The 13,108-nt window shown below is 40.2% G+C and overlaps 1 protein-coding gene across 1 annotated transcript in view; it reads right to left on the reverse strand.

Moving 5' to 3' along the window:
- Window positions 1-228: 228 nt before the first annotated feature.
- The window catches only part of LOC116729808 (protein crumbs homolog 2), a 29,659-nt gene continuing 16,779 nt past the window's right edge, over window positions 229-13,108 (reverse strand). Inside the window, exons 7-13 of the mRNA XM_032578590.1 lie at window positions 11,249-12,202; window positions 9,842-10,380; window positions 9,278-9,443; window positions 8,251-9,112; window positions 7,420-7,524; window positions 6,881-7,007; window positions 229-5,677 (exon numbers count right to left, since the gene is read on the reverse strand). Coding sequence (XP_032434481.1) covers window positions 5,456-5,677; window positions 6,881-7,007; window positions 7,420-7,524; window positions 8,251-9,112; window positions 9,278-9,443; window positions 9,842-10,380; window positions 11,249-12,202 — 2,975 coding nt within the window. The 3' untranslated portion in view covers window positions 229-5,455. The remainder of the gene's footprint in view (window positions 5,678-6,880; window positions 7,008-7,419; window positions 7,525-8,250; window positions 9,113-9,277; window positions 9,444-9,841; window positions 10,381-11,248; window positions 12,203-13,108) is intronic.

The following is a 13,108-nucleotide window of genomic DNA, read 5'->3' on the forward strand; positions in this document are numbered from 1 at the left end:
GAAATATACTTAGATAAGAGCAGGGCAGTTGCCTTCTTTTTTAAATCCACTAGATCCAGTGTCTGTAACTTGGAAATAATTTTGGATTATGACATTTCTCTTGATTTAAAGCTCTGACAAACATTATCAGTGCTTTAATAGTAAAACTCCCAAAGCAAGACGTCCATCTGATGTTTTACCCAAAAGTACAGATGTGGCTCAAATATTCAGGAAAAAAGTTGGATTGACTGATAGGAAAAAGACATTTTTATCCAAGTGGTTGACAGGGTAAAGTTTGATCAAAAGAAAGGATACCAAATGTACAACCAGACAAAATTGAACTCACTTTTCCAACACTTACAGAGTTAAGAGAATTAGATGCACTTTTGACACCGTTATAAGTTTTCTTTTTTTCCCACTGTGTTCTTCTCAAAATACATCCCCTCTACCACACCACATCCTATTTCTGTCCCACTCAGTTAATATAAGAGTGCATTCCTTTGTGCATCTGAGACTCCCATCCAGAGTGTCTGCTGGTTTTGGATTGGCTACTGATAGCCCATCTAATAGATCAAGCATCACCCTCATCCTCCCTTAACCCATTACGTGGGAGTGGAGGAGTCTGGAATGCTGACATGAAAGTCGGATGGCAAGTTCCACCTACCTGAAGGCAGCACTGCTTCACTTTAAAACTTCATGCAGTTCATTTCCTACCCTACCCGTTAGCATTACCAAAATCATTGCTATTTGTTAAATGCAACAATTTTAAGAGAATTGCTTTACCTTTCTTCAAATAAACAAGTTTCCATATGTTACCATATTATTTGGTAGAATTTCCCCCTTAACATGTATGACTTGGGTCACACATTTTGATTCCTTCAACAAGCTTCTCACAGTTAAATCCTGAAGGTTTGGCTCATTCCTTCTGACAGAACTTTGTCAACGCCATGTGCTAACATACCGGTCTAACTCTGGCTCCAAAATTGAAGAAATTCTGAGATCATGTATATTTCTGGATAATGTTCATTTTTCATGATGTTATTCATTATCAAAAGTCCACAAGTCCTGAATTCCTCTTTCTTTTTCTTGTGGAGTAATAGCTTTGTTCTCTATATTTGGTGTATTCCCAGAATGCTTAAGGCACAGAAGTGTTGTGTGCCATATTCTTGTTTTCTGTCCTTTTAAGGACCAAAAGACATTTATCTTAAGTCACGTTATGTTTGACTGAGCTAAACGTGTGACATTTATTACAATTTTAGAAGATAAAAGCATCAGTACTTGTTAAATTCACTTTTTCTTTTTTTACTTGAACTGTGAAAACACAAATAAAAACACACATATGTGCTTGACAACCATATGGCTCTATTTACACAAACATAAAACATATATAGAAACTATCAATGTTAAGCATATGCATCTTCACATAGACAGGTTCAGTCAGTGCATATGAAGAGTTGTCTTCCAGAAGGACATCTTTGAACACATTGGGCATGACATCAGATCAACACATACAAATTCAAAGCCAAAGAAACATTAACACATGTAGGCTGAGTTAAAATCAGTGAAATTGGAGGCTCTGGCTACACAGCTTCAGGGAACTATTATTTCCTCTATCACATAAAAGTGAAACTAGTAGGAACTGTTTCATAGAAACTTCATTTTTACCAAAGCTGAGCATATTACAAGTTTAAATGATTCAGTGCTTGATCACAACCATTCTGAAAATACATGCATTTACCTTTTGAATAACAGTGTAAAATAACATGTTGTCAATATTGTAAGATCTTAGGAGTGCTAAGTCTTCTTCAGTCTGCCAGTCAATCTAAACACAGAGCATCCATACAGCATCATGGGACACATCAGTGTCATGGATTCAGAAAACATCAAGGCACATATCAGTGTTGCACCATGAACATATATGTTTTCCTATTTTCAAATTTTATATTGTTATTTCATCAGTACAGGATTGAGATTTGTAGACATCAGTTGACTTGATAAAATTAGCCTAACAATTACTTTTGCAAAATAAGCAAACACAGATTTATGCCAGTAATAAATAGCAAATTACTCTCAAAATTTGACATTAATAATAATTTGAAGTTTGTTTCTCTGTATTCCCTTTTTGGCTTCTGATTGCTGTTTGCCTGATCCGGTTAAAATGCAACACCTCCTGATGATTTTCCACAGTTAAACCGCAACTATAAAAACTAATATGCAACCATAGATTATGGGAGTTATAGATGCTCAGCAATGTTAAAAAGAAACTGAGTGATAGAGAAAAAACTCAGCAACAAAATACAGTTTGGCCTGACTGTACATATATTACATGAATACATACAGTATTTACTTTGTAGAAAGAAATCATCTAGACATAAAAAATACATTAAACACCTCAATTCCAACCATCTTCCCTTTTGCAAAAGACGGATTGAACAGGAAATGTAAAAAAACCAGCAACATATCCTTTCATGTGTAGATTCAACAGCATTTTCTCTTTTTAACCAGACTTTTGGCATTTTGCTTCATTCTGTCTAAAACTACTCCCATATGCAGTCATCTTATGTCACATTTAATTCATGTAAAACACCATTTACATGAACAACTTCAAAAACTAGACGTTTGTATGATAAAACAAAGTCCAGTGCCTTTAGATTGCTTTGTTAACACCTGGGTTCACCAGCCACAGTGCTGCTCTTACTTCATCCTGTCACACATAATTCTGCCGTTTGTTTTTCCATCATTTTATAAGGAACTTCTTCTGCAGAAACTAATTATCCATGACATAAGATGAGGGTAGTGTGTTAGACTGACTTGATGTCAGATAAGCACCTTTCAGTATTGCAAAAGCAACTCTTTGAATGATTTTGAGAAATTAGCAGCACCAGAGAACAGAAGGAAAAGGCAAGCAAGTTTTTGGGTTTTTCTGGGTACAGAGACGTACAGGAGCATGTTGGAATCATTAATATTCCCAAGTAGCTAACATAATTCATCTTGTACTAATACAATGCCTGTCAAAAAGTAAAGAGAACATTATGAGACTTTTTTTTCTTTTTTTAGAAATGTAAAGTATTAAAAGTAGTCAGTATCTGACCTGGAGGAGGCAGCGGTCAGTTTGTCCTCAGTTTGAACAAACAAACCAATGCTATGAGCAGGACCAAATCAAAGCCAGGTCTCAACAGCTAAAGTATTTCCTAATTCAGCAGTATTAGGAAATACATTTCATCTGTTTTTAATAGAAAAGTGTAGCTTTTCACACATTTTTCAACCAATTAACCCGCCAAAGTTTGGCTACAATTTTAAGCCCTTGCAAAATGAAAGTTCAACAAACCTCCCAGTGACTGAAGCAGGATATCTTCCTGCTGCATTTTTAATAAGCCACAAGCTACTTATGAAGTTGTTTTTCTTCACCTTACCTGTTGTTGTTGTATTTTTATGGATCGGATGAAAGCAATAACGCATAAATCATCTGTCAGATTTCAAAGTGACAAGGTGCAAAATTACCATATAAAATATTTGTTCAGTCTGTATGGCAGTCCAGCATGTTTTGACATTGATCATATTCCTAGCTGGTTCTCCAAACCCAGGTTTCCCAGTTCACTGTAAGGAAGATTAGAACTAAGACTGAGCCCTGTTGCATCCCCCACACCGCTGCCTTTTCTCAGATCTGTGTTTTGTAACAGCTTCCTGATCACATTCCTCTCATGCAGTGGAAGGCTGTCTGGTTCTTTAAATGGATTGTTTTGTCAGAGGCACGCTTCAAAGTGTCCACTGTCATTACATTTAGTAATGTGGTTTAGTTCGTCATGGCATTACCACACCACAACAATTATTCTTTATTAAAGCAGATTATTTTTCCTACATAAGCAGCCTATTTGCAATTAATAAGAGTGTTTTATGCCTAATCAACAGTAGATATGTTTTTCTTCTCTGGACAAGGCCATGCCAGTTGTTTCCCTATTGTGAAGTCGTCATGAACAATGTTCGCACATCAAATTGTTGAACACACAAACGTAGACAACTATAATTTGATTAAACTTAATATCCCCTTTTGGAGCTTTTTCTGACACACTGACCACAGCAACAGCATTTTTAAATAAATACTTCAAATATGAAAATATAGAAAAAAGGTTCAGTGACTTCAACTTGAGCAGTTTAGACGAACATATAACCCAAAACACAAAAATGAGGACAAATACTCAAAGTAAGTAGAATAAGAATAATAGGTAGCACAGTTAGCCTATTGAGCCCTACAGTGTTTACTAAATAAATAATACAGCTGACGATGTCCCAGTCCAATCCCAGGTTTCGCCTCAGGATCCTTTTCACATGTTCAGTGTGCCTGGTGTTTGTTTGCCTGTCATTTCGCCTTAGTTGCATTCTGCATAGTAACTTTTTTGATTATCACTGCAGATTTTCTTGAGTCTCTTAATTCTGTATTATGGTTTCTGTGTAATTTTGGGGGAGAAAATGCTTAGAATCTAAATATCTTTTGATGCTTTTTGCCCATTTTGTGTCATGTGATCTTCTTCGTGTGCTAAGTTCAGGAAAGTTTCAGTGCTGGAGACAGAAACACCTGTCTGCAGTTTCTGAAGCAGGAGAAGTGTATTCTGAATTATCTCTATTGACTGAAACTGCAACAAAATGCACTGTGAACTAATTTATAGAGTGATAACAGTGACCAACGATGCTAATGTTAGCCAACCATTGCAGCAACGCACTCCACTGAACTGAGTTTATTGAAGACAGATGCATGTCTTCAATGTACGTTATTTAGATGTACGCATATATAACTTTACATTTCCAGGTTGTCACTTCGTTTTACATTGTTAACCTGTGTTAGAGCATCACAGAGTAAATCCATCTAGTTATTTTAACCAGATGGGGCCTGGGCTGACACCTGTTCTTAAATGATTGGGACATCCCTACATGCCGCAGTAAGACTTTGTCTTTCCAAGCCTGGGTGGACGTCCATTCAGGCTTGGAAAGATATTTCAATTGTGAGGCAAAGTTCTACCACATGCACTGTAAAATCATTCGCACAGAATGATTTTATCCTCAAAGCTTTAGGCAAAATATCTCATCTGGAAAAAAAAGAAAAGAAGGATGAGTTGGCTGGGTACAAGAAAATAGTTAAAAAGTTTAAAATGATTTTGCTTGTCAAAAAAAGCTGCCAGGACTTGTCAGTTAAATAGACTGTTGTGCAAATTTCACATTATGTAAAATACATGGAGAAACTTATTTCCCCTCAACAGCCACATTCCTCATTCTTCTTTGTCATCGTTGGAATCAGCAGAAAAAGGTTTTTCCTTTGTTAACCATTTAATGACGAATCCAGTGTCACTAGTTACTCCAGGCAGTTTATGACATCTTCCACTGTCTCTTATTTGTTGTTAAAGCAGTATGATACTGCTAAATATTTTCCTGGGCTTGATATGCATCCTTTGGATGTAAGATAGCGAGGTGGGAATGTAAGGCTTTAGATCAGCCTCTCCTCTGGTGGCACTTTGAGCACACTGCCCATTTCCAGCCTGGCACCGGCCACCTCCTGACAGCTGGGGCTGTACGTACCCTCCGACTGCCGCTTCTTCCTTGCTGTCATGATCAGGAAAAACACAGTCAGGATGGCTAACAGCACACACAGGGTGGTCAGGGGGATGGTGACTGCCAGCCAGGGAACTCTTTCCTTATGCTCTCCTTTCTGCAAGAACAGCACAGAGTAATATTTAGAACTAGTTAAATGGATTTCAGCTCTAACTTTCATCTGCAGGTGGCAGTTTTAATAAGTAAGTGTTTGTGAAAGTTTATCCTAGTCAACCAATGTTTCGATCAGAATAGCAAGAATAACTTTGTTACACAGTCCGAGCAGATATTGTTAATTTTCCAGTTCAGGTGATATCTGCTTTTCCTCCAAACGTAAACAGTTCATAATGACTATTTACAGTCACTATGACTTTAGTCATGACTTTAGTGTCATCAGACATGACCCTAAAAATTAATGTTTTTGTGCTTGTGTGTATTTCTAAACTACAATCTGGCTTTAGATGTTTATTGTGAAGTAAAGACTTCTTCTGCACTGACTGAAAGGCCTTTCAACACACGGTGATAAAGGACCTGTTCTCATGTACCGCCATGCTGTGGCATTGCAGAAAAAACCACTGTAGCACTTCAACAGGCAGCAATTTGCACAATATTGTCTGTAGCTAGACGTGCTGCATAGAACGACACTACCAAATGCCACACAGGGAAAAGCTCACTAGCTAGCCAGCCAGCTGGCATAAGTCTGTTACATAACAGCTATGAGAGTCTCTATCGCAATGGTAAGCCCACATCTCAGCAGAAAGCATGTCTTGGTATACCTATAATGTTTGCTAACATGGTTGTCAGCTTTGACCTCAGGCACCAGTAGCACCAGTGGAACAGTTAAAGTCAAAGAGCCAGTCATCACTTAAACAGGCATTTTCTCAAAGCACTGCATATGACTGCAAAAGCAAACGGTGGAGTGACATTACAAACACATTAACGATTCACCTATTCAAACAGGTGAAATAATGGGTTCAGAACAAAGATTGATGGATTCAAGGTATGCTGTCCAAACATTATACCAAGAACACAACTGGAAATGGAGCTATGTGCAATCACACACTTTTCAAGTATTTATAATGTTATAATGTTCATTTCTAATGTTTATAGAACCATCTTATAATACTTTGTTTTGAAAAGGAAGCAGTGTTAGAGTTTCATAACTCTGCACTTGATGGAGGTTGAGGTAATGTGTCTTTAAGCAAGATCTTTATTCAAAGCAACTTTAGACATGATCCTTAGCCGGGTATGTCAAAATTTTAAACTTCAGTCTCTGAACATGAATGAAAATGATTCAGTTTGCAGAATTCATCCAACTTACATTGCTCTCACACAGCTTGCCACTGAAGCCTGGGACACAAACACACTGGAAGTGGTTGAGTCGGTTCAGACAGGTGGCTCCATTTTGACACGGACTGGACTCGCATTCATCTATTTCCGTCTCGCACCTGAAACACATCAGAAGGTTTTTGCAAAATGCTGACTGACAGGGTGGAGGCTAACACACACACCCACACACACACCCCAACACGCCTGCACTCTTTTTTTGTTTGCATGCTATCTTTGTGGAGACTTTCCACTGACTTCCATTCATTTCTACAGCCTAACCTTTACCAGAAGCTAAACCTAATGCTTAACCAAAAACAGCATTTCCCTTTGTGGGGACCAGGCTTTGGGCCCACAAGGTGGAGTGAGTCCCCACAATGTGTCAGAAAAATAGACCCCACAATGTAATATGGGTCAGAAAAATTGTCCCCACGATGCATCAAATATGTGGTACACACTCCTTAAACTGGCATATATCAGAAACACACTGTGATAAGTGGTGAGTGTTAGATATGTATAGTATGAAGGTCTTACCTGACGCCAGTGTATCCAGGTTTGCAGGTGCAGTTGCCTCCTATGCAGACCCCACCATTGAGACAATCCTTGCTTGCATCACAAGCTACTGGAGGGAAACGCCATCTATTAGAAATGTACAAATGCACAATTTATTTCCAATGACACTTTAGTAAATATGAAAACACATTTTTTCTTCGCCAACAAATTTGTTGGACAATATCAAAAAATAATGGAAACTACAATCACTTGGCAAGCTATAAATACAGTAGATCACCAGTTCAACATGGACATTCTATAGTATAAACACTAAAACTTCATATTTATGGATGATTCAGAGTGGCTAATTGTTCTAACATGCTATCCAGATGTCTGATGGTATGATAGTATCCACAAATCAAGGATGGACAGTCATAGTAGTTCAGCAGGCTAAAGTGGCTTTAACCTGATGTGGGCTATACCTAATAAAGTGGCAGTGAGCAAGTGCAGTGTGATGTTGTGCCATAGTTCTATTTTATAGCTCAAGAAGACTAATAGTATTTAGCTGCATGTATACTGTACATGTTTCTTTCACATGCATTTACATATTTCTCAATTTCAGACATGAGAAAACAACAATAAGCCAGTATTAGCCCAAAACATGAAATAAATATTGAATAAATGCTGATTTAAGCTGTATAAGTAAAATTAAATGAGATATGAAGAATTTGTAGAGCAACTGATTTTCCTTTGGCTGTTGTATGGTTAGTACAACATCTACATGCAGGATTCAGAATGTAATGGTGGATTTTTTACCAGTAACTGAGTCAATATGCAGATATCTCTAAATGTTACATTAAATAGTGTACTTACTGGCAGCGCGTGCCTTTGTACCCAGGAGGACATGAACATGAATGAGCGCCAGTAATTTCTTCACAGACTCCTCCGTTAATACAGCTGAACTCCAGACAGTTATCCACTTCATTCTGGCAGTTGATCCCATCATATCCAGGATCACATGTACACTGGTAGTCTGCCATGAGGTCTGTACAGGAACCATAGACACAGGGAGCTGAAGAGCACTCGTTTATCTCCTTCTCACACAGGTTGCCTTCCCATCCAGGGCTACAGCTGCAGTTAAACTCGTTAAACTGGTCCTGACAGAGTCCCTGGTTAAGGCAGGGCTGGGATTCACAAACTGGTGCACCTTGACATCCAATGATTGGCTGAAGTCCACTGATCATGGAGAACTGGCTTCGCTGAGGGGCATCTGGTACCTTTTGAAGAGGCAGATAGACACCACCTATTCTCACTTCCCGTAAACAACCAGTGTAGTTTTCTGCCAGCCAAACTTTGCTGTTATTCATGAAGTTGAGATATCCTCCAACGCCAAAGCTGCCACCAGCTTTCTGCCCATCCACTGTGAGGTGCCAACGAGACACTGGAAAGAGAGGGTTGACCATACTGAGCTGGATCTGGTGCCATGCCCCGTCTGCAATGGTCCTGTCACTCATGAAGGCCAGCAGTTCTTCACCTGGCCCACTATCCAGCTTGACCAGCAGGCTGGAGTTTAATAAACCCAAACAAAAAACCTCTTCTCTGCCTTCAGAACGCAACAAGATCCCATTTTCGTCCCTTGTCCGTATGGCCATGGTGATGTTGGTCACAGGGTTCAGCAGGGAGCCATTGGCAACAAACTGAAGAGAATTGTCCTGAAACACAGCTTCTGTCAAACCTGTAAGAAAATCACATGTTGCTAGCAAGTCAGTTCACAGGTTCCTTCGAAAAAGATCTTTGCAAATGTGTTCCAAATAAATGTATTAATAAAATCAGCCATGTTGTGTTTTTAAGACAACATGGTTGATTTAATAGGTAACAGGAGAAAAGTATCGCTTCTCACATTCGTAACCATCTGTTAGACCCACACAGATTGCTCCCTCAAAACATGGCTTCTCAATGCACCACAGGCGGGTTTCACAGAGCCGGCCCGAGAAGTTACTGGGGCACACACACGTGAAGTCATTCCAAGTGACCTGACATTGTCCGTTATTTAAACAGGGGTTATCCTGTGAACAGAACACAGATTGAGGGATTAAATGATCAGCAGTAGAATCTCTCACCTGTTGAACCTACCTCAGTAAAAGCTGTGCAAGGGATTAAATGGTGACTTTCAGATCAAAGGATATCACATTCAACCACAGTCAATGGGGTAAAATGAAATGTAACACACTGAGTCAAAAGGGCCCATACACGATTTGCAAAGCACAAGATTTCAAGTTAAATAATAGCAGGTGGAGATTCAGTGTTTGTATCTGCATCTGTACTCAACCATAAAAAGAAGGGAACAATCAGGAATTAACATATAATAAAGTAATATTAAATACAACTTCTCAATGTTGTTCATCCCCTGTTTGTTGTGGAGTTTAGATAGTCTTTAAAATGGACAGCATTGCTTCTCTTTTACCTTACATGTGTCGTCACTGTGACAGCCTGGCAGCACATTCACCGTGGTGAACTGGTAAAGCTCCAAACCCTCCAGATGATCCCCAGGACTCATTTGTTTGTCATCCAGCCGGATGTCCTGAAGGCAGCCCTTGAAGTTTCCACCCCAGGCATTCATGTTCCTGCCTGCAGGGAGCCCTCCAACAAATGCCACATCTCCTGCTTCTACGCTCAGGTTGCCTAAGGCACGGTGGTTCCCCGCTTTAGGAAAAACCACATGGCCATTGATAATCTTTATGGTCACTAAATGGTTCTTTCCATCAGTGACTTGCTTAGCCTCAGACAGCAGAGTTGTGTGAGGACTGTAGATGGCAACAGTGCTTTCCTTCAGATAGACCGTCAGATAGGACTTTCCCTCTCGGTGGAACTGCAGGAGCAGGCCGCTGTGTTTTAGGGATCGCATTAAAAAGGAAATGGTGAAGTTTTCTCCATGGCTGTTTGAAATGTTGATAAAAGAGTAGCTGCTGGTGTTCTCATAGCCAAAGGTCAATGACTGGTATTCTGAGTTGGGAGTGGAAAAAAGAAAAGTGCAACTATATTATTTCAAAATATTGGCAAACTGACCACATATATAAATTGGACAAGCAAAACACCTAAAAGGTTCCACAGTTTGCATTGTATAGTTTCAGTTGTTTTGATCAGGAATGTCACCATAATCCTGGGTTTTCAGTTATGGATTTGAATGTTTGTTTCAGGATGTAAAGATCACACAACATACAACTGTAATGATTTAAAGAAACAAGAATCTGACTATATTCTGGATTTCCCCATCCCATATAAGGTCAAAATTATACATAGAGGTTCAAATATATACATTCTCAATAGTTAACATCCTTTGGGAGGTTATGCCACAGCCACATGGTTTTTGCAGCCATCAACAAGATTCTGCAAAGAATTATGACTGGATATTTGGCAGCCATGTCCTAAAGCTGTAACCATTCAAAAACTGGCTCTACTGTGAGAGAGTGGAAACAGAAAATTGTTTGATTTGAAAGCATAAAACATTCTGGTGTTCATGGTCAACAACTCAGGAATCACAAAGAGTCAAATAAATTGTTTAACTAAAAGAAATCAGAATGGCAATGATGAGTGTTTGTAAATTTCTGTCTGAAACTGTGTATAACTTTAGAACAGCAAAGGCATCTGGCATTAGGAAGTAAAAAGCACCAATCACTTTAAATTTGACTGGGAAAAGCTTTAAGAAAAAGAAAAATGATCCATGCAGATGCATGTTTCAGTTCGTATATCTGCCTTTGTGTACAAACCTCCAACAAATACTCACTATTCTAGCTACAGGTAAGTCATCCAATAAACCATGCACATTATTTTCATTAACAAGACAAGTCTTTGTAGATATGTGAACTATTACCTTTTTCACAGCGGCTGCCATAATATGGCCGATGACACACACAGTTTGCACGAACCCACATGTCCACACACTGTCCTCGGTCCGAGCAGACGCCCTCAGAGCACCAGTCCCTTTTGGAACATCCGAGTTCCAAGCCCTTGTTTTCCTCCCTGATGAGGTCCTGAGGTAGCAGCAGTGTGTGGTCAACTTTAAGGTCTTCCATACAGCCAATGAATCCTTTCTCACTGGATAAGTGAGAGGAGTAATTCTGAGGAATTCCTCCTATATAGAGCTGTTGGAAAAATCTAGGCTGGAGGAAAATCAGATGGTTGTGACCTTCATTCCTCACTTGGCATTCTTCCTTACAACTAGGTCCTGTCACAGTCAGAACCAACCCATCATCCATCGTTACAGTCACCTGATGCCATTCTCCATCATTGACCGGGATGGGGTGAACCACCTTCAGTACCTTCCCTGAGCTCAGCGTAGCCTGTAGAGTGCCGTCAACAAGCTCCAGGGAGAGAAAACGCTCCATGGTGCCCCGGTAGTACAGCAGCATGTTGGGTAGAGTACTCCTGAAACGAAGCTGCATGTGGAGTGCTTGGATTTTTTCGACAGCCTCTCGTTTCGTCTTGTTCCTGAAAACAGGCAGCTGCATGAGAACATAGCCCTCTATGTTGAAGGAGAAGGTGGTCAGGGTGTTGCAGCGTTCTCCACCCCAGCCAGGGGAGCACATGCAGATGTAACTGTGATCTCCGGCAACGTTTAATATGGGGACGCAAGTCGCCCCATGCTGACACTGGTGCTGCCGGCAGCCGAGCAGCTTTACGTCACAGTCACGCCCCCCCCAGGGTTCCTGACCCCGCTCTGTCATGGGGCAGTGACACCTGTAGGAGTTGGCAGCATCCTCACACGTGGCGCCATTCTGGCAGGGATTGCTGTCACACTCATTGATGTCAACCTCGCAGAGAACACCTTAATGAAAAAAGCACTAAGGTTAATGTTGCTCATAAAACTCTCAGTGAGAAGCATTAACAGGGTGTCTTTAGGTAAAACTGTAAAGTCTAACTATAAATCATCAACAATATTATGTCTAGGAAGTCAATTACCATCGACAAATACAGATAATCAGGCAGTTCTGGTTAGTGTAAGGCATCTGTTGTCCAAATAATACGAATATGAGGAAATGACATTATAGACATCACTAGGATTAGAAATCCAATTAAATCTGTCTTTTTTAATAAAAGCGTCAGCTGGACATAGAAATAGTGCACTAGATACTTGTCAGATAAACCCACTGACACAGTCTGGACTCTAATTACGGATTTTCAAACTGGTGTTGTTGAGAGCTGCCTCTTTAAATTCAGCGTTAAGCCCTGGCAGTAGCAGTCAACCTGCATTAATGTAGTCCTTAAAATACTCTGCAGTCAAAGAGCTCTGCAGCTCATCTTTTCAATGCCAAAACTCCAACCTCTGAATAAAAAAGACTAGAAGTTTCTTCTATTGTTGTTGCTTTAAAAAAGTCTGTCCATCATACCTATCAAGCATTGTGCCCAGTAGCAGCAGCACAGCAGTGGCAGCAGCATCAGCCGCCTCCCTTCCATGATCCTCCAGGACAACTGCCAACCCACTCCTCACACTAGGGATGGCAGCAGAGACACAACGAGGTCCGCTGCCTCTCTTTCTCACTTCCTTTGCTTTGCACCAAACTGTCAGGCAAAAGTGATTGCAAGGCTGCCCTGCCCACCTTTTCTCTTCCTCTCTCTGTCACCCTCCCTTGTCCTTCCCTGAAAAGGTTCTTCCCTCCCTTTCCTGCTCTCCTGACTTCAGCTCAGCCCTGGCACAGAGGTAAGCCTCCATCTGGCTCCTGTCAATTGACAC

This window comes from Xiphophorus hellerii, chromosome 12 (genome assembly GCF_003331165.1).
Source record: "Xiphophorus hellerii strain 12219 chromosome 12, Xiphophorus_hellerii-4.1, whole genome shotgun sequence".
Taxonomy (NCBI): Eukaryota; Metazoa; Chordata; class Actinopteri; order Cyprinodontiformes; family Poeciliidae; genus Xiphophorus; species Xiphophorus hellerii.